Below are 22836 nucleotides of genomic sequence, written 5' to 3'. Positions count from 1 at the left end.
TCAGGAGGATCTCTCTAAATCAGCTGCACAGAATGTAAGTGATACATCATTCTGTTCAGCTTCTCTGTCACTAGTTTATACTACCCTGAGATAGGACGCCATCAACCTACTGACAGTCTCTTTAAACAGAGTAAAGGCCCTATTCCATGGAACGATTATCGTTCATAAACTCGCTCCAACGACCGCTCGTTAACGATCACTAAACAATTTTTTAAAGTGAATGATAACACATAACGTGAACGATATATGTAGTGTAACTATTATTTTGCGGTCGTTACATGGTCGTTTAAAATGTTCGCCGGGGTGATCATGACCATACCACACACCTACTTTTTTTAAACCTTTTTACGAACGCCTGAAAGATTTCTAATTTTACAAACCGATAAGCGAATTATCTTTCAAAGACAAACTACTTTTTTTTTTTTTTCGACATGCTGAAAAACAACCAACCAACCAGAAGTCTCTGCAATACAGGGATTTTGTAATGACCCCATTTTATTTATAGGCCGACATATGACACAACGGCCTCTATGAGGAAATGGTAAGGAGGGAACAGACTGGAGAGATGTTACATCAACGCTACAGACGGCAAAACCTGCCAATATCCTGCATAAAGGTTACAGATAAGCTTAGGTAAAGCGGCAGGGGTTGTATCATACGGCGTCAGGATAACCCATTCAAAGACTAAGAGGGATAGAATATATCACCAGGGAATACCAGCTCTACAGGGGAAGAAATGAAAAATATATTTTTTTTATTATTATGAAGTCTATGGGGACTATCCAGTTTTCCAGGCAGCCATTTTAGCTATAATCAGTCGGCCACGAGGAAAGCCGATAATGCTCAAAATAAAGTGTCACGGGGCTTTCCGATCTACACTGTCACATTGTACTGTGGTGAGAGTCACAGAAGATCAGCAGGTTATCCTGGACAACCCCTTTAATCCCGCAGATTTCTCACTATTAGGTCAGGAAAAAAAAAAAAAAAAAAAAAAAGACGCCACCATCAAGTCTCCAGTGTGAGGACTCCCAAATGTTCTCCCATACAGCCGATAGATGTGACCCCAGTTATTGCTCTATAACCGGATCAGACACGGGACTATACGGCATTCATAGACTGTACCTTGAAGCCACGTTCCTTAGCAAACTGCAGGATCATAGACCTTCTTTCTCTAGTGGTGTTGGTGGCATCAAAGACCTAAAATATAGAACATAAAAGTATTGGGATCTGCCAGGATAAAGGTTTTATTAAGAGCGGATGTGTAAGGCAAGCTGGGCTGTATCTTAAAGGGTTGATTTGGATTGTCCTTTTATCGGATCCTAAAAGGCGACGGACAATAAAAGGTCAGCTGACAGTAAAATAAAGGTCAGCTACCATTATGGAGAATCCCTTAAAGGGTCACTGTCGTTTTTGGTTTGTTTTTTTTTGCGCAGAAATCAATAGTCCAGGCGATTTTAAGAAACTTTGTAATAGAGTTTATTAGGCAAATCTGCCATTAACTGCATTCAAAAATACTTTCCCCAGGCCCCCCCCCCCTCTCCTCTCTCTCATTCACTGCTCATTATCAGAAAATCTCAACTCTATTATATAAGACGAGCCCTGTGTAACCTATGAAGAGGGGAGGGGGGAGGAGGGAGATTAGTTTCCAGCAGAGAACAAAGGATTACACAGTGGGAGCTGTATGAAAGCCGGTATTCAGAGGTCAGTGCCGACTTCAGAGGAGATAGCCCAGTGATGTAGCTGCAAATTAACTCTTTGTTGTCCTGTTTTGGTCCTTCATCTCCCTCCACCTCTCCCCTCTCCATAGAGAACAAAGAAGACAGGGGGAGAGCTTCAAACTGCTTTCTCATGATAAAAATGCATTTTTCGGCTAATAAACAGAATTACAAAGCTTCTTAAAATCACCTGTACTATTGATTTCTGCAAAAAATAATAATAATAATAATAATAATAATAATAATAATAATAATAATAATAATAATATTATATTATTATTATTATTATTAATAATAATAAAAGACAGTGACATTCCATTATAATGCACATTTGCATTAGTGTAGATGTTACTGTTGGGGAAGCAGTAAGTAACAGTTAGCCCGGCTCACTTGGCTTCAAAATGCTGCAGCTGCAGCCCTACTGACACAGACAGCTTCCCCTAGCTAACATGAATTAGAATAGACATTAGGAGAGGCTAGGTATTTCCACTGCAGCACTGCTAGTCATGTGTTACTGTACAGCCCTGCAGTTTCGGACACAGCCATTGGTGGCAGCAATATACATATAGATTTCATATTCACTTTAGCTGGATACCTCTAAGATTTTCATATAAGGGGAATAGATGACTACACTAATATGTTAAAAAAAAAAAAACACACACACTAAGAACATAAAACAACCGAAGAATGTTATTCTGCATGCCTGTTGTACTATACGATATTTCACCTATTTAAAAAAAAAATAATAATAAATATATATATATATATATATATATATATATATATATATATATATATATATATATATATATATTACACATACACACACACATATATATGACTTTCCAGCTTGTGAGCAGTAGTCTGCATTATCATGATTGCTGCCAGGTATGCCGGCCCTGATTGGTTGTGGCGGTCTATGACAGCAATATCACTGGGCATTTCGTTACTGGGCAGAAGCGGTGGACTGCCTTCTGATTGGCTGAGAGAATTTGAGCGGGAAGGAATAGATATACTTATCTATGTTCCATCGTCTGAGTGCTCAGTCTCTGTGAGGAACAGCTACAGCGCTCCACAACCCCCCCTCCCCCTTTTTAAAGGGAGTTCCTGCTATTGTCACAATGCTCCATTAGTGGGGGTTATGGTCAAGGAGCCCTTCTCTGTAGACCTGGTATATGCTGATGTCTGTTTATGAAAGGATAGTACAATTATATTTATTGGTTAATAAAGTTATTAATGGATGAACTGAATAGTAACCCCATAATAAAGCATCATGGACAGTTTTCACCAAAAGTTGTGTTTGAGTTATTTATTTAGGTTATGTCAAGATGGGCCTTGTGTCATCATGATGCAGTCACAGATTTACATGACAAACACAGCTCTGCTACATCACACTTAAATTTTATCTAACTACTTACAGCCACCTGCCCTTCTTCCCTGGTCAGAAAGATATTGACGTCTCGCAGGGCGTTGAGTGCACACTGCCTGCAAAAGATCAGGGACACGGCTTAGGTCAACAACCGCTCCGCCACGAGCACGGCACGCAGGGAGAATATGGTTCAGTAGAACTAGATAGATAAATAAAGTAATTCCTGCTGAGGGTCACTGCAAGTCACATAATAAGGGGAGTGTAAGTTACTGAACCATTAAGGGGTTATCCAGTCTTAGAAAAATATGCTTATGAGAACAGCGCCACACCTCTCCACCAGTTTGTGCACGGTATCGTAGCTCAGTTCTATTGCAGTGAATGGAGCAGAGTTGTAATACCACACACAACCTGAGGATAGGGGTGGCGCTGTTTTTGCATGGAAGTAGCTATACTTTTTCTAATTCTGGATATTCTGATGTAGTATAGTCACATGCCATCTATGTATGGGAGCTCCATTTCATCACACATTGGGACTAGTGACCGTCAAGTATACAGAGCTCCATACACAACATCCCTAAGCAAAAGAGGCGTTTTATATCAGGGGGTAACCGATACCATGGTCAATCCCTTTAAGAAGTTTCCAGAAAGTGATAGCTGACAACCCTCCAGCAAAGTCTGTATACATAACACTTGTGACTGCTCCATAACTTACTTTCGTATTTTCATGGCTTCTTGGTTGTCGGGGCGGAAGAATTCATAGTTTTTATACGTCTGCACGGCTTCTCGGCGATACTGTCCCACATTAAACACTAAGCAGAGAAGGAAAACAAGGCAGCGTGGTTACACGGATACGTCATGTGTGCACAGAGCGTACAAACACACCTCAGCAGATTCCTCAATGAGCAAAGTCCAGGAGGTGAACACACACCATGCAGTTAGTCATCCAACACCATCAAAACCTGAAGATTCAGAATTTCAGGTTCCAGTCACACTGTAGTCATCTCCAGGATCGGGAGAGGAGACTCCTGCCCTACAGGAGGGGCGGCCCCTGAATTTTAAGGTTTCACATAAAACGTAATCATTGTATAATGGAACGATCTGACACTTTCTAATACTGTATGTGTTGCTTGGTTATGCAATCACCTTATGTATTTCTGTTAAACATAGAGGATTTTAATTTTTCCTTCTCCAATTTACAATATATAGATATAGAGATAGAGCTAGAGATATATATATATATATTTTTTTTTTTTAAACCTGTATATTCCAAGGATGAGGGCAGCACTACTACAAGTAATAATTAGTGCCAGCAGGTCGGATGCTTGAAAAAGACGGCGAGAGGAGGTTGAAACGTCGCACTTGTTATGGAATAAATACACGTTTTGAACTTTAGAGAACGGAGTGCTGCTGGTTTATCCATATATATATATATATATATATATATATATATATAAAAAAAACCTGGAGATTGAGCAGAGAAGAGTCTGACATCTGTAAGAAATAACTTGATAATTGATTTCCTATGGATGTCAGGTTCCCTTTAAATCGTGCAGTTATAATTCTTACCACTAAGCCTAAAAAAAACCAAAAACAGACACTTTATACAGAAGCAGGCAGCATTATAAGCTGTATGGGGCCTCCTGACTCCCCACAGACAGGCAGATGATGTCAGTGGATGACAGCTTACCATGGGGGGAGGGGGGATAACTTGGCCAACAGTTATTGAAGGTGCTGCTTCAGTTCTCTGGACTGCCACACCAATAAGAGAGTAATTCCCAACACCCTGTTTAAGCGTGCCCTAAAGACTCATCTCCATAGTAATCCCCTAAGTGAGTGACCCTACCCCCCTCACCTCTCAGTCAGTAGTTGACCTCTACGGTTGGTGCACTTTGTATCTGTGAGCATATAGATGGCTTATCCACCTGTGTATACATGACCCCATCTATGGTGGCCGGGCCAGTATACAAATAAAGACACTTCTGCTTTGCGTCTTAACCTCAGATTGTAATCTTCTGCTAAAGCTTTGGCTGTCCAGGCATGATGGGAATTGTAGTTTTGCAACAGCTGGAGGGCTAAAGTTCCCCATCCCTTTGCTAAAAGAACTCTTTCCTCTGAGAACGGTGACTCCAATGTCTGGATTAACAGAAGATCTAGCACCAGTCACAATAGCTGAAGCTCACTGCTCAGCTTCCACCTCCCTGTGGAATGACCTCTACACAGGTCACAGAGCATGCCCAGAAAACAAAGCCAGTCATGTTACTAGGGTCTGGCACAGTCTTTGGTGCCTACATTCATGAGGCTTGTCGCAAAGACTTTCTGTAAATGCTGTTAAAAACAACTCGGGCGAGGCTGCTTACCCCATAACACTCCATATAAACAGAATATTAAAATAAATTTACAATGAGCCATCAGAGCCACCTTCTATCAACAAACCCTATGGCCATTTTGTCTGAGAGGGTCCAGAGTTTTCCATATTAACCAAAATATAAAAGGAACGCTCCTATTTTTTTTTTGCAGAGATCACCACTTCATACCATGGTCCTAACGCTAGACCTAAAGTGTCTGGTCGAAGTGCTGCTTTAATCTTGAATCTGGATTATAAGTAGTCATAAGTAGTCACCGGCAATGGTGGTGGTGTATTGGGCTGGACTAGCCTCTTACCTTTGGTTGGCGTTCCAATCCAGTTGAGGTAGCGAGTGAGTTTCTTGGAGATATAGGTTTTCCCTCGGGCGGGGAGCCCAACCATAATAATCATTGTGGGGGAGTTGGTGAACTGAGGTATAGAGGCTGCAAAAGATGGAGGCAGAGCAATAATTTAGTGGCAATAAGTGGTCCATATTTGTCATCAGTCTCACAAGCATTAGCCCTGCCCAGGAACTTGATGCATTCTGCAGAAAAACAACAGGATCTACAGACGTCACCTGTTACAGTAATAGATGGGGAAACTCTTGGCCGCAGACGCTCCTTGTCTGGGAAAGCATGGGCCAAGGATTAAAAAGAGTCCAGGATAAGGCCTAGTATAGGATTCCTGGTATTAATTCACTGGCGGCCATGACGTCACCCCTGTTCTGCTTATGGCTTTTGTATCACGGAAAGAACTGGATTTTCTGCAAAAAGTTCTTGACTGAACACAGTGACCATGGGCTCCATGCCATGTGCCATAATAATGAATGGGAACAGGATTCTTGTGAATGCACAACAGGGAGGGGTCACCCTCATTTGTGGACTCGCTGCCCAATCCAACTAGGCCACTTGCCCAACATAACTATGCCAGCCCGGCTTATACAGATTTTTTATATTATGATGCAAGCATAGTAAGGGTACGTGCACTCCATTATTAGGCTTGAAATCCACAGTATATTAATTTATATTGCAACTTACCCAGTAAAAAGTAGGGTACTAGGGACTACATTTGCTGCTTTTCCTATATGCATACTATTTTGACAGTACTGAAGGGGAGAGGGGGGAAAAAAAAAAAAAAAAAAACACACACACACACATATACACAACACAGCTGGTGCATCAAAGTCCCACATAGGAAAGTCATTCAGGGAAATAGGCAGAACGTTGCCACAAATAGACTATGTTCAGTCCATTGAAGTCAGTACAGTGCGACCAGATGCCAAGAAGTGAATAATAATAAATTAATAATATATCATCATGAATTTAAACACTTTGGGGGAGAGTTATCAGACTTGTGTAAAGTAGAATTTGCCCTGTTGCCCCCGTCAACCAATCAGATTCCACTTTTAATTCCTCACAGACTCTTGGAAAAATGAAAGGTGGAATCTGATTGGTTGCTAGGGGCAACTGGGCAAATTCTAATTTACTCCAGTTTAATAAATTTCCCCGTCCCTCATGACCATGTCCGACATAGCCTTGAGGGTGGCCCGGCCATCTACACAGGAGCTAAGCACCTGACTGAGGCTTTTATGGGGCACAGGGCTATGGGGGGCATTGGTAGCTTATGATCTGTGGACATTAGACAAACAGATGTAGACTGACTATACATTATCCAGGGTAAAGGTTCAGTTCAATGCCCTCCTCTTGTCCGGGCAGTGACTTGTAGGCACCCCTGCCCCAGTAGCCCCCCCATCCTTATCTACCCAGTGCAGAGTTGATGATTTACAGCACTGAATGCCATACATGTATTCCTTGTTCTGGCCTTCACCTTATAGGAGGCCCAGGGGGACACTGATGGCAGCGTGTCACCTCGGCTAGGGATTGGGCAGATGCTCCTCAGACATCTCTTCTCCCCGTTTCCAAGGAAAGCAATAGGAGCCAAAACAGAAGCCCTTTAACCCCAGAACCCCTTTAAAGGAGTTATCCAGCATTAGAAAAACAAGGCCACTTTCTTCCAGAAACAGCACCACTTGTCTCCAGTTCAGGTGGGGTTTGCAATTAAGCTCCATTCACTTCAATGAAACGGAGTTGCAAAACCTACAGCCACACTGGGAGACAAGAGCGGTGCTGTCTCTGGAAGAAAGTAGCCATGTTTTTCTAATGCTGGATAACCCCTTTAAGCTTGCTAGATAAGACAAGTGTTGGTCAATGTCAGAGATTTCTGCGAGACCAGACGGTTAAGCCTTGAGTATGATGTCTCAGATGTCAGAGCAGAGAAGGATCAAGCATGTTAGATTTCCACATGTCTGATCCTTGTGTTCTCAGGGAGGTAAGCTGCACTGAGTACATGAGGCGACTGAATGAGAAAGACGTCGACTAAATGTTCATCCTAAATGCATGGCTGGCTTTGGGCATCAGGGTCCAGATGTGAATGCCACCTTTGTCCCCACTATTCCCATGACCCCCTCTGTGATTTTATATTGGGTGAGGTCCATTACCCCAATGAGCCAGCACCATGGACAGAGTACAGGAGATATAGGAATAACGTGGATTTGTACTCCCTCATTACATTCCATGCTGCAAAGTCAGTGTTGTTTACAAGGGCCATAAAGTACAAAACTTCAAATAGTAGAGAGACGCCCGTGACCCCCTCGAAGCCTTCAAGTTCCAGAAATATATTTGATTAGGAGGAAAGAAATGTTCCTGTGTGTTTACAGGAACTTGTGAAATGTGCCGTACAGATCGGCAGCCATGACCGGAAGGTGTCCCGACTCAACATAAACCCACGGGAATGTAAATCACAGTCATGTGGCCGAGAAGGCGAACGCAACACACAATGCCGACTGTCACATGTCTAAATGGGATGGAATGCTCCTCGGTTATTGAGAATTTTTAAAAAAATTAACTTCAGCCAAATGTTAAAAGGTGTTATACAGTGAAAATCTGTTTCTTTCAAATCAACCGGTGTCAGAAAGTTGTATAGATCTGTAAATTTGTACTTCCATTTAAAAATCTCCAGTCTTCCAGTACTTATCAGCTGCTGTATGTCCTGCGGGATGTGGTGTATTCTTTCCAGTCTGACACAGTGCTTTCTGCTGCCACTTCTGTCCATGTCACGAACTGCGCAGAGCAGGAGAGGTTTTCTATGGAGATTTGCTGCTGCTCTTGACAGTTCCTGACATGGACAGGCGACAGCAGAGAGCACTGTGTCAGACTGGAAGGAATACACCACTTCCTGTGGGACATACAGCAGCTGATAAGTACTGGAACACTGGAGATTTTTAAATAGAAAGTTATATGGATTTGATAGATATTTGTAATTTACTTCTGACACTAGTTGATTTTAAAAGAAAAATTTTTTAGCTGGATAATCCCTTTAAATTAGTTTCTGGGTGACTATCTATAGGGATCATGAGTCCTATCCGCACCGCTGTATAACCAGGAAGGTTCACCATTTAGGAAAATTTTTGTTCTCGGACAACATCAGAAAAGGATAAAAATAGGAAGCGGCTAAGAGACGTGCCATCAGTTTACTCCATTAACATGTCACTGAGATCTGGTCATATTCCAAGAACACAAGACTTAAGATACACCAAGAGTAACGAGAAGAGCAGAAATGCTAAACGGTTTACTTCAATGTCTGTGGAAGATGCGGAAACTGCGTAAAACAAGCGGCCATTTACACAGTCCTGTCCATGACTAGTAGCCGGGCATCCCTTGTTCTATAGGCACAGTGATGGGACCTGCGTCTATCAGACATTTACCCTAAGGATACGCCAATTTAGGGCCCCATTACACGGGACGATTACCGTACGAAAAATCATTATATCGATAAAATTTAAACGACCATCGTTCTGTGTAATATGGTGAACAATTTCAGGTTAACGATAAACAATCTCGTTTGCGATCGTTTATCGTTAAATGTTAAAAATCGCTATGTGTAATAGGACCCTTAATCTATGGGACCTGGCTAGAGTATCAGATATTCTCAATTACTGGCCATATAAAGCATACACACAGAGACCGATAACCTTCAGCGGCCACCTATGCGTGACATTGGCGGCATATAGCGAGGCTCTGCAAGCAGTGATGACCTAAGCGATTGCCAGAACAAACCGAAGGGGAACTGCTGAACCACACTCCACATCTCCCGTCGGCTCCCTGCGACCTTTTCCAATCAATTGCAAGGGCATCCCAGTCCGCTGCTAGCTCAGCCGCCCTCTGGTTGTGGGGAGGGGAAAAAAAAAAAAAAAAAAAGTTTTATATATATATATAATTTATTTTCTCTTCTTCCTAGGAATTTTACAGCACTATATTGTATCCCCCCTTACAATTAAGTTTTATAAATTTTCATTTTATCCAAAATATTCTACTACCTGACACCGATCAGATCCCATTAAAGAGGAAGGACTACATTTAGTTTAGGTGAGCAGCACTGGGAAGTGACAGGAAGCATGGGGGTCCATATTAGGATGCTGGGTTCCCATCATTGCAAGGACACTGTGACAGGAACACAGGATAGAGGTTTCAAGAACGCAGAAAATAAAAAGTTTTGTCTTTTTCAGGTTGCTAATAAGGACAAAAAAAAACAAAAACAACACAACATTCTATTTAAACAGCGGTAAATAGAACCACGTCCATGGTGTCGATGGATAAGACACAAATCATATCAAATTGCAAAACTACAGCTGAAGTCCGGGGGTCTGCCACACATTCTATTACTAACCCAATGGGCACAAATACCCATCTATACGCCTAATACGATTACTTTCATGCTGCCCAACACACCAGGGCGGTCCATGCTGACCCCCCCCCCCCCCCCTTCTTCATTGATAGATCCCCTCCATATGCAGACAGGAAAAGATCTATCAATCAAGGCTGGTGGGTAAGGGCAAAGCTACCAGGGACCAGCAGGCAGCATGATAGGGATGACAGGTCCCTTTAAGAATAATAGCCCGTGCTGGATATCTAGGAGCTGTAAACAGTCAGGGAGATGGTAATAAAGTAGGTTAATGAGTAGAGATCTAGTTACTATGTGATACAGGAGACATATAACATTCTCCTATCCTGTGCTTAGTACAGAGCTGGTTAGGGTGCCTTCACACGTATCGCTGCGTTTTGATTTTCACATGATTTTCATGTAAAAATCAAAACTGGCATGTAAAAAATCGCACCATAACCGCAGCGATAAAAACGCAGCTACCCTTATTATTTTTATCAGCAGCAGCTGCAGCAGTGTTGCCCCCTCCCTCCCGGGCGCCCCCTGCTGGCCGGCACAGCACTCACATCCTCTCCTCTGCTGCAGCCGCTCGCTCTGGTGCGGGATCCAGATCTTCTGCAGCCGGGTCTGCCTCAGCTCCCTCAGCATGTCGGCCATCTGCTGCCTCTGCGTCCTCCGTGCCTGTGCGGCGTCTGGCTCCGGCTCCTGGGGATGCATGGTGGGCGCTGCTGACCTGGGGGCTGGCACCTGATGCAGCCGTGCCCAGTGTGTGGGTCACCTCGTGTATCTGCAGCAGCAGGGAGCCAGCTGTGTAGGCACAAGGCAGCCCCTCCTCCTCCTCAACTAGAATCCCTGCCAGGAGGGGAGGAGGCCAGGAGGAGAGGCCAGGCAGAGGAGGCCAGGAGGAGAGGCCAGGCAGAGGAGGAGGCCAGGGCTGCTGCTGACAGCCTCCTCCTCCTCCATCACAGAGGAGTGCTAGCTCTTCAGGACCCCCCAGTGTTTTCTATAGGAGACCCAAGCCTGAGGAGGGGGCTGATAACTCACACAGCAGATTGCAGACCTAGTACAAGGTTTTCAGCCCTAATCTGGGTCACTTAAAGGGATTTGCCAGCAATGTGCAATGAACCGATTACACTCAGCATTTTATTGTAGATTATGCAATATATAAGCCAGGTTACATTTACGTCATCATGGCCTGAAAAAAACTAAATACTTGTAAATGTTTAAAAAGCAAAAAAAAATCCAATTGCCCCATATTGGAAACTGGTTCCCAGCAGTCAGGACAAAGCACAGCAGGGGGGCCCACCAGGGTCTGTTATGTTCTGGGGGTCACACAGGGCAGCCGCTCTGGTTGGGGCCAACAGGGAGTGTGGAGAATACAGTCACAGAGAGAAGACTGACAGGCAATCCCATGTTATGTCTTGTAATAGCAGAATTATAAATACAGCTCCGGAGTAGATTATCTGATACTGCGGTCACATGCAGAGCTGCAGTCCCACCCTACACATATATAGTGCAACCATTTACAATTATCTGATACTGCGGTCACATGCAGAGCTGCAGTCCCACCCTACACATATATAGTGCAACCATTTACAATTCTGCTATCACATTATTACTTATACTCACCTCCAGAGCTGTATTTACAATTCTGACTGCACATTATGTTATATAATCTGGGGTTGCAGCCACAATTCTGATATTTTATGCTACAGTTATATCTAGAGCTGTATTTATAACGCTGCTGTTACATTAGGTCTTATCCAGACCCAAATTCACAGGTTGGGGGACATTGCTATAGGACAAAGAGCACTGGCTCTGGTACATGATTGCTGGGGGCTGTGGTGTCTGTATATGAACCCAAGAGTTTCAAGTTACATCAAAGTTAACATATGGTGTGAATAGGACCATGACCAGGGGTAGCAGGCATCTGCCTAGGGCATCGACCACTATACAGGGGAACATTTAATACTTAAAGGGATTATCCAGATTTAAGGCCCTACTACACGGTTCGTTGGAAAGACAAATGACTGATAGCAGCAATCTGCTGCAGTCGCTCCATGGAATAGGAGCAGCGACAGCAGACCTCCGCTCTATGGGCTGCCCGGACGATCTTGCGATCACCCGGGCAGCCTCCCCCCTGTACTTACCTGCTCGCTGCCGCTGCGTGTAGTAGATGCGGCAGCGAGCGGGGAACGAGGAGCAAGCAAGCGCCGACAGCACTCGTTTGCTCCTCTATGTCGCCTTGTGTAATTGGGGCTTTAGAAAAACATGGCTGCTTTCTTTCAGAACCCCCCGCCCCCTGTCCTCGGTTTGGGTGTGGGTTTTGTAGCTTGGTTCCATTGAAGTGAATAGTGTAATACCACACACAACCTGAGAACAGGGGTGGTGCCGTTCTTGTAAGAAAGTAGCTGTGCTTTATCCAATCCTAGATAACTCCTTTGAGTGATTTTCAAGGGGTAGTTGATTTTCTTTCAAATCAACTGGTGCCTGAACGTGCCAGAGAGTTGTAATTGACTATATACATCTTCCCATACTTGTCATATGCTGTATGTTCTGCAGGAAGTGGTGTATTCTTTCAAGTCTGGAAAGCAGGAAAGGTTTTCTATGGGGATTTGCTCCTGCTCTGGACAGTTCCTGTCATGGACAGAAGTGGCAGCAGAGAGCACTGTGTCAGACTGGAGAGAATACACAACTCCCTGCAGGACATACAGAAGCTGGTAAGTACTGGAAGACTGGAGATGGTTATAAAAATAAAATTACAAATCTCCAGCAACAGTTGATTCAAAATAAAAATAAAAAAAATTGTGAACTACCCCTTTAACATTTCTCCTTTGGAATAATAATAAAAAAATGTATATATGTATATATATATATATATATATATATATATATATATATATATATAATTTTTTTATTTTTTTTTATTCCATAGTCTCAGATCTAGTCACATTGCCTAACGATGGAGAATACTAGATCATGTCTGAGGAAATAAATCGCATGAAAATATTGTGCAACAGGATTCAGGGAATCAAGATATGTCTCATCTAGGAGAAGCCATGATATAAGGTTTGGCTCAGCCGAACATTCATGATGTGTTATTAGGTAGAGAGGTAAGGGCTCGTTCACACAGAGCAAAAGCAGCTAAATTTCTGCGCTGAATCAGCGCTGAAATTTCAGCCGTTAAAATAGGTGCAGAGCTAATTTCCATTGTGTTGAATGGAAATTCTGCTCTGCAGTTCACACAGTGGAATTTCCGCACTGAACTAATCCGCTTTCCGCCAGAAGAATGAACATGTTCATTCTTCCGCTAGCGGAATCCTATACAAACCAATAGGGCTCTGATTTTCTGTTTCAGCGCGGAATACGCACGTATTCAGCGCGGAATACAAGCGTAATACAAGCGGAAATTACGCGCTGAATCAGCGTGGAAATGGGGAAAAAAGGGGGGGGGGGGAGGAGGATTCTAGTATATATTCTGGTATAGTCTAGTTTACTCGCCAAATACTCGCTGAATTTCAGCGCTGAATGCATGCGGATTCAGCGCGGATTCCTCGAGTATTCCGCGCTGAATTTGTCAAGAGCTGATTACGAGCTGAACACTTTCCTAGCGGAATACGCAGGGATTCTGCTTGCATTCCGCTTATATTCTGCTCGGAATTCAGCGTCAGTTGATTTCAGGCGGAAATATTTCCTAGCGTAATCCGCCCCTTTTGCTCTGTGTGAACGTAGCCTAAAGCCGCTGCCAGAAAGCTCTGATGGCGGCTTATTTCCTGGAAAAGAACAAAAGTTTGAGCAATTGAATTGCCATTCAACATGCTCGACCCTTCTCTCTCTTATCATCATCTACTGATGGACGGTCTGGAGGCCGCTTTACGGATATGGAGCCTTCGGCCCTTCTACTGTTGCAAAACTACAACTCCCATCATGCCTGGACAGCCTTCGGCTGTCCAGGCATGATGGGAATTGTAGTTTTGCAACAGCTGGAGGGCTGAAGGTTCCCTATCGCTGCTTTAAGTAGTCATCCCATTCTGACTTTAGTCCAATAGTCAACAAATTAGTAGACGGTTTGTTTCCAGGTGTCGCTGGTAGGAACCCTGATCCCAACAGTGGCTGCTGCGGGGTGATAAGATGTGAGCGGCTGTAAACACAATCACATGGCCTGTGACCTGCAGGAATTTACTTCTGGCCGTGTCAGCATGTGTGTGTTGTCATATCCTGTATCCAGGGCCTGGTCTAGTGTACAAGCAACATTCCTGCCCCAATCACTCACCCTATATACAATCCTCCTATACGAGGGATAGACCTGTATTACGTCACCTATATACGCAGCCTCTCCCCGTCTATTTTAAGTGCACAGCTCACTCCTCCAGCATTAAAGGGGTTATCCAGCTCTACACAAACATGGCCACTTCCCCCTTTCTTGTCTCCAGATTGGGTGGGGTTTTTAAACTCTGTTCCATTGAAGTAAATGGAGCTTAATTGCAAACTGCACCTGAACTGGAGACAGAAGGGGAGAAGTGGCCATGTTTTTGTATATACCCCTTTAATCCCCAATATCTGAGTTCAATTAATAGATAATGCAGTATACTCACATAATAACCATCTATGAGTCACCATTAAGTAGGCTTCAGAGCTTAAAGGGGTGCTCCAGCGTGGGGGCACTTTTTTGGGGGGACCGGGGAGGAGTTGGCTGAAATAAAAGACGTTCACTTACCTCCCAAGGTTCCAGCGGAGGGTCCCGCATCACTGCGCTCCGGTGCTTGGTTCCCGGCCGCTTCCGGGTGTCTGACGCGGGCCCGAGACGTCACGTCTCAGGTCCGCTAAGCCACTCAGTGAAGGAGGCGGGATCCGAGCGGACTTCAAACGGATCCCGCCTCCTTCAATGAGTGGCTGAGCGGCCCTGAGACATAGCGTCTCGGGCGGCGTCAGACACCCGGAATCGGCCGGGAACCGGGACCCGCCGCTGGAACCGGGGAGGTAAGTGGGCGTCTTTTATTTCAGCCACCTCCTCCCCGGTCCCCACAAAAAAGTGCCCCCACGCTGGAGCACCCCTTTAAATCTCCCAGCATTCTTTGCTGGCTCAATATTTACATTTTGGAAAGTAGTTAGAAGATACCTGAGGGGAGAGAGTGATAGCATGGAGGTACAGGAGGAAGAGGCAAGTAGTTGGGTCACAGTTAGAAAACGAGGGGGATGTTGATTCAGGGGTGGCATTGCTGCAGCAGGACACTGCCTCTGAAAGCCAGGGGGGGTGTCTGCTCCAGTAAGGTGGGAAACAGGAGTTCAGGGCAGGCCAGGCAGGTACTGGTAGTGGGGGACAGACAGGGCAATCTGTCACAAAGACCGGGATCGTCGAACGGTGTGTTGCCTTCCTGGCGCTCGAGCTCGTCACATCGCGGATCGGGCTGACAGATTACTGGGAGGGGCTGGCGATGACCCAGCAGTCATGGTGCACATTGGCACCAATGATAAAGTTAGAGGTAGGTGGCGGGTCCTCAAAATCGATTTCAGGGACTTAGGCAGGAAGCTTAAAACTAGGACCTCCAAGGTGATATTCTCCGAAATATTACCTGTACCACGAGCCACACCTGAGAGACAGCGGGAGATTAGGGAGGTAAATAAGTGGCTCAAGAGCTGGTGTAGGATAGAAGGGTTTGGGTTCATGGAGAACTGGGCCGACTTCTCGGTCGGTTACAGGCTCTACGGTAGGGACAGGCTGCATCTCAATGGGGAGGGTGCAGCCGTGTTGGGGGAGAAGATGGCTAAGAGGTTGGAGTGTTTAAACTAGGGACCGGGGGAGAGGGCAACTACAATATAGTAAGTAAAGACAGAGTAGATGGAGAGCTGGGCCTAGATTATGGAACTGGGGGTGGAGCGGCGGGAGGGGTGAGAACAGTCACTAGTGACAAGAGGAAAGGGAATATGGACAAATATATTAACTGTATGTATACTAATGCTCGAAGCCTCACTAATAAAGCTGAGGAATTAGAACTCATAATGGTTGAAGAGAAATATGATATAGTGGGGATAAGCGAGACATGGCTGGATGAGAGCTATGACTGGGTGGTTAATATCCAGGGTTATAGTCTATTCAGAAATTACCGTAAAAATAAGAAAGGGGGAGGGGTCTGGTTAAATCCTGCCTTAAGCCCATTCTGCGGGAGAATATAAGTGATGATAATGTGGAATCTCTTTGGGTAGAAATAAGAGGAGGGACGAAGAATAATAAATAATAAATAATCTTATAGGAGTGATTTATAAACCGCCAAGTATAGTGGAAGAATCAGAAAATCTTCTTATAAGACAAATAGATGCGGCAGCGAAGCTGGGGGAAGTCATTATTATGGGGGACTTTAACTACCCAAATATCAACTGGAAAGCAGAAACCTGCAGCTCCAGGAATAATAATAGTGACCATAACATAGTAAGTTTTCAATTATCCTTCAATAAAATGATTAGTAGAGGGGCTACAAAACATTAAATTTCAGGAAGGCTAATTTCCAAAAACTAAGAGAGGACCTTGGGGACATAGACTGGGACAATGCCTTCAGAAATAAAAGTACACAAGAGAAATGGGACATATTTAAGAGCATCCTGGGTAAATCGTGTGAACGACACATACCATATGGGAATAAAAATAGTAGAAATAAGAGAAATCCAATGTGGTTAACTTCAGCTGTAAGGGGTGCAATAAATTATAATAACCGCCCACAAGGGAACTCTGGGAGCACTCCAAATATCTTAAGCTTTTCCCTTTCTCTGTTAAAGACAATTCTCTCCATTCTATTGGTAGCATAGTTGAATATCTGACATCTATACCATGTTTTAAGGTGATATTATAGGTTACTGTTTTTCTACCTATGTTTTTGGTAAGACTACATTGTATATGATATGTCTTTTAAGGTTATTACAAAGGCTCATAGTATCTGTATGATATTGTAAACATACAATCCTTTGTTGCCTGTGAGCGACTTTCTTTTTGAATATGTAATGAATTTTCAATATGTATGTTCAAATATTACATAAGCCACTAATAAAATATCGTTTAAAAAAAAAAATACTGAAATTCTCAAGTAGCATAAAATAAATTGTTCCAGCATTAGACAGATGCTGCTGTCCTGACTGCTTGTAGTTTGCCTAGCTGCTGTGTTGTGTAACTCATGCAAATAAGTTTCTGTTTGCATTGGTATTTATCCTAATAATATTTATTTATTAATCGCCAACATACTCTGCAGTACTTTACATTATTTTCTGATACAAGTAATGACTGGACTGCACAGCAGACTTACTATTTATACAAGTTAGGACCAGGAAGCTAATGCACACTTTTTTTTCCAATTTATTTATATGCATTTTCTATATAATTTTTTTCCCCCAGTTACTATAAAAAAAATAAATTTATTTCCAATATGTTTCTAGTAATTGGATAACTTCTCTCTTTGCATCAGGGCCGTATTAACAGCTGCTGCAGGGCAGTTTCTAGAGGCGGGCGGGCCGGGCGACCGCACGGGGCGCCGACTGCTAGGGGGCGCTGGTGGCTCCACTGAGCTGCGCGCACCCCCGGCCGCCCGCCCGCTCACCCCATCTCCTAGCTTTGTGACCCCCTGCCTCTGTGCCCCATCACAGGGCAAGACTGGTGCCCGAACGTTGTTCCGCCCCGCCGCCCGAACGTAGCTCCTCCCCCACCCGAACGTAGCTCCTCCCCCCATGGACCGGCCGGACCCTGCCGAGCACTCTGCAGGCATCTTCTCCCTGAGCAGGCGCAATGACGTCATATCACTGCGCCTGCTGAAGAGAGAAGATGTGTGCAGGGGTTACGGCGGCCTGCTCCTCGCAGGCTGGAGAGAGGAGAGAGGGACCTGCTGTATGCTGCAACAAGGTGAGTATAATGTTTTGTTTTTTTTTGTGGACAAAGCATGGGGGAGTTATTACTATGGGTGGGGGAGCACAGAGGGGGCTTATTACTATGGGTGGGGGAGCACAGGGGGGCTTATTACTATGGGTGGGGGAGCACAGGGGGGCTTATTACTATGGGTGGGGGAGCACAGGGGGGCTTATTACTATGGGGGGGAAGGGCACGGGGGGTATTACTATGGGGACTGCACAGGTGGGTTTATTACTATATGTGAACAAACCATGGGGGGAGCACAGGGAGGATTAATACTATGGGGGGGGCAAAGAGGGATTATTACTATATGGAGGCACAGCAAGGGATCCTACATACAGGAGGCAACTCACATACCTACTGACTTTACTGCACAAGACACAAAAGAAGTGGAAGTTGTAAAAGTGCGGAACCTAAGATGTTTGTCTGGCAGGTTCACAAGAGATGAATTGTTGCTGCAAAAAATCATCATGGTGGACTGGGCCAGATGGAGAGGAAAAGGGAAAGTGATGCCTCAGATCAAAGAAGACATCGCCTGTGAGTTACTGAACTGTTTTTTTTTTTTTTTTTTTTGGGGGGGGGGGGGGCTTTTAGCAGGATTTGCCCTGTAGTCAAAATTACCTAGAAACAGCCCTGAGCTGCTGCTCTTGGCACTAAACCTGCAGACGACACATCTTCATTCACCAATTAGCATCATGATTTTCTAGTTTCAGTCTTAGGCCGTGTTCCCACATTTACTGTACGTCACCCTATGGAGCCGAAACCAGACCCTTATGCAGTAACCAAAATAAATAAATAAATAAATGATAAGAAACAAGCATTCAGACTACTAAACAAGAAGGTAGTGGGGAAGCACAGAGCAACTATAGACAGAAGAATAGAATGTGTAAAAAGCGGATAAAAGAAGTAAAAATAGCAACAGAAAGAAGGATAGCCACAGAAAGTAAAACGAATCCCAAAATGTTCTTCACCTATATAAACAACAAAAGACTTAAAACCGAAAATGTTGGTCCCCTCAAAAATAATCTGGGTGTAATGGTGGAGGGGGAAGAGGAAAAGGCCAATCTACTAAATACATTCTTCTGTCCTGTATTAACAGAGGAGAATCCCATAACAGAGGGCATGACTAGGGATAATATAAATCCTCCCATAAATCTCCCCTGCCTAACATAACAAGAAGTGGGGAGACGCCTTAAAAACATTAAAATCCATAAAAGTCACCAGGCCCAGAAGGTATCCATCCTAGAGTTTTGCAAGAATTAAATACTGTGTTAGACCTAATATTTAAAGATTCAATTACAACAGGGATTGTTCCACAGGACTGGCGCATAGCTAATGTGGTACCAATATTCAAGAAGGGGTCAAAGAGCGATCCTGGAAACTACAGGCCCGTAAGTCTAACATCTATAGTAGGGAAAGTATTTGAGGGGTTTGTAAGAGATGCTATACTGGTGTATCTTAATGAAAATAATCTTATGACGCAGCACCAGCATGGATTTATGAGGGATCGGTCCTGTCAGACTAATCTGATCGGCTTCTATGAAGAGGTAAGTTATAGATTGGACCTGGGGGAGGCTGTGGATGTTGTGTATTCTGGCATTTGATACTGTGCCGCATGAAAGGTTGGTCTACAAAATGAGGATGCTGGGACTTGGGGAAAACATATGCAAATGGGTAAGTAACTGGTTGTGTGATAGAAAACAGAGGGTGGTCATTGATTGAACATATTCAGATTGGGTTTTAGTTACTAGTGGGGTACCACAGGGGTCAGTGTTGGGTCCACTTCTTTTTAATATTTTTATTAATGATCTTGTTGAGGGGCTACCGAGTAGAATCTCCATTTTTGTAGAGGATACTAAACTGGGTAAAGTAATCAGTACAGAGGAGGATAATATCATATTACAGAGGGATTTGGAGAAGCTAGAGGCTTGGGCGGTGAAATGGCAAATTAAGTTCAATGTGGATAAATCTAAGGTTATGCACTTGGGCCATAGAAATAATAAGTACAGTTATGTGCTAAATAATAAAACACTGGGTAAAACTACTTCCGAAAAGGACTTCGGGGTATTGGTGGACAGTAAACTCAACTTTAGTGATCAGTGCCAGGCAGCAGCTGCCAAGGCTAATAAAATAATGGGATGCATCAAAAGAGGTATAGATGCTAAAGATGAGAACATAGTTTTGCCTCTTTATAAATCACTAGTCAGACCACACATGGAATACTGAGTACAGTTTTGGGCACCGGTATATAAGAAGGACACAGCTAAACTGGAGTGGGTGCAGAGGAGGGCCACAAAGGTCATTAACGGAATAGGTGGGTTACAGGACCAGGACAGGTTATCACGCTTGGGGTTATTTACGCTAGAAAAAAAGACGTCTTAGGGGCGATCTGATCACAATGTACAAATATATGAATGGACAGTACAGAGATCTTTGTAGTGATCTCCTTACTCCTAGGTCTGTAACCATGACAAGGGGGCATCCTCTACGTCTAGAGGAAAGAAGATTTTATCATCAGCATCGACACGGGTTCTTTACTGTACGAGCGCAAGACTGTGGAACTCTCTGCCACATGAGGTTGTCATGGCTGATTAATTAAATAAGTTCAAGTGAGGCCTGGATGCTTTTCTTGAACAATATAATATTACAAGTTATGGGCATTAGATTTCTGGTGATACGTTGATCCAGGGATTGTTCTGGTTGCCATTGGAGTCGGGAGGGAGTTTTCTCCCTGTGGTGGGGCGATTGTCGTCTGTCTCATTGTCTTTTTGCCTTCCTGGATCAACACAGTAGGATTTCCCTAGGTTGAACCTGATGGACTCTTGTCTTCTTTCAACCTTATTTACTATGTTACCTGAGGTGAGGGACAGCAGTGGTGGAGATAGAGGCAGTAGCCGGGACACTGAACTTCCCCACCATGAGATGGGCAATAGTATTATCCTAGGGACAGAGATACCTGCACCACAACTGGGCCAGGGGCAGCAGCAGCGGCTGGGCACACAGTTGAGGAGAAAGTCGGTAATCCAGCGCTTGAAGCAGAGAGATTTGTAAATTTGGCATTGGAAAAATAAACTAACACCTAAGTGCAGTGACCCCACAGGACGCGTTTCAAGCGCATGCGCGCTCTTGACCACCCCGGCTGATCAATAAAAAAAATAAAACAAATGCTCTCTGCTTCAAGTGCTGGATTACCGACTCCTTTCTCCTGAACTGCAGTATCACGCATTTGCCAGATGTGAATCCGGGGCACCAGAGAGTTTCTGGTCGGTGAGCTCACACACACACACACACACACACACACACACGTTTATTGTGGGCACACAGTTGCCCTGGTCACACACTCTAGGGTCCAGTGCCCAGTCCTGCCATATTCTTCTCCAGCAGCCACAGCCCGCACAGCTCTGGGAGTCGGGTCGTGACATCACCATGTTATCCAGGAAGTGAAGCCTTGATGCAGGAATACGTGCAGGGAAAAAAGCACTTTATAAGCATTTCCTGTAATAAGTGTATATTGGGGATTTGTATAAGTTTTGGGGGGCAATGCAATACTTTAGTAAAAAAAATAATTTTGTCCAGACTTCTCCTTTAACCCCTTAACGACATCGGGCGTAAACTTATGCCCCCGCGCCCTGGTACTTAGCGCAAACGGGCGTATCAGGGAAGATGGCCTGCTATAATGTATAGCAGGCCATCTCTGCTCGTCGGCACGGGGGGGTGATTAACCCCCCCTCCCCGTCGACCCCCCCCCCCGTGCCGACGATCGCTGCTATCGGCTGATCTGCCCCCCCCCCCCCCCCCCCGTGCCGACGATCGCTGCTATCGGCTGATCAATACAGATCAGCCGACAGCAGCTGAATACAGCTTTCTGGGTCATCGGTGACCCGGAAAGCAATGGAGATTGGTGCTGTCCGAGACAGCACCAATCACCATTAGTGTACTGGGGAAAGATGGCGCCGATGTTACCCGCACGATCGTCGTGATAGGCCGGCCAGTACCGGCCGGCCCATCACGGCGATCAAACTGTTAAAAAACAGTGTTGCTAGGTAGCTGAGGGGTGCAGAACAGGTGTGTGTGGTGTAGGTGAACCATACTCACCTGATCTGGGCGTCCGGAGCGACGATCTGCGGTCCATGACGTCCTCTGCGCGACTTCCGGGTTCGGTCGGGTTCAGCGTCGGGTCTTTGTCAATTTCCGGAAATACTCGGGTCTTTGGACTTAGGCGGGCCTCGGCCATCTCCGGCAGCTCCATTCTACTGCCCCCTAGCGGCTGATCAGTGAATATTATTCACTGGTCAATTGCTTTGGGTTAAAAAGATTTTTTTTTTTTTTTCTAATTTTTTTTTTCTTTTTTTGCGCCGCTGAGTGCTGATCAGCATCGCATGTAAGTGCGCCGCTGATCAGCAACTCCTCCTTTTTGGCGTAGGGGCGTTTTTTCCCCCTTTATCCTACCGCCACTGTCTGCTGATAAGTGCCGCACATAAGTGCGGCATTTATCAGCAACAACTTTCTTGGCGTAGGTATATTATTTTCTTACTGTCAAAAAACTTAAAAAAAAAACACTACATTACACCACACTACATGAAATAAAGTTTTACATTACACCACTACACATTTACATACCCCATATAAAGATGGCCCCCAGGGTGTTTTCGGCGTCGGACGCATACGCTATTATTGCCTCCGACACCAAAACAGCCAGTGAGGATAAATGGAGGGATCCTTCTTTCCTTCATTCATCCTCATCATCCAGTGACGTTCTGGGGGTAGCGTAGTGTATGCTGCCTCCCAGACACGTCTTTCC

General features: G+C 44.5%; 1 protein-coding gene across 2 annotated transcripts in view; it reads right to left on the bottom strand.

Annotated features, from left to right (window-relative positions):
- Positions 1 to 22836, bottom strand: part of PFKFB1 (6-phosphofructo-2-kinase/fructose-2,6-biphosphatase 1) — a 51792-nt gene that overhangs the window by 17755 nt on the left and 11201 nt on the right. The window contains exons 1-5 of one of the 2 annotated variants that reach the window (XM_069942980.1): positions 10714 to 11038; positions 5746 to 5871; positions 3797 to 3893; positions 3134 to 3200; positions 1123 to 1197 (exon numbers count right to left, since the gene is read on the bottom strand). In XM_069942980.1, coding sequence (XP_069799081.1) covers positions 1123 to 1197; positions 3134 to 3200; positions 3797 to 3893; positions 5746 to 5871; positions 10714 to 10864 — 516 coding nt within the window. In that variant the 5' untranslated portion in view covers positions 10865 to 11038. Of the gene's footprint in view, positions 1 to 1122; positions 1198 to 3133; positions 3201 to 3796; positions 3894 to 5745; positions 5872 to 10713; positions 11039 to 22836 lie in introns of those variants that run through there. The other variant, XM_069942981.1, reaches the window with a different exon arrangement.

Source organism: Dendropsophus ebraccatus, chromosome 10 (genome assembly GCF_027789765.1).
Source record: "Dendropsophus ebraccatus isolate aDenEbr1 chromosome 10, aDenEbr1.pat, whole genome shotgun sequence".
Taxonomy (NCBI): Eukaryota; Metazoa; Chordata; class Amphibia; order Anura; family Hylidae; genus Dendropsophus; species Dendropsophus ebraccatus.
The sequence above is the reverse complement of the archived record's forward strand: the minus strand, read 5'-3'. Positions and strand labels throughout refer to the sequence as shown.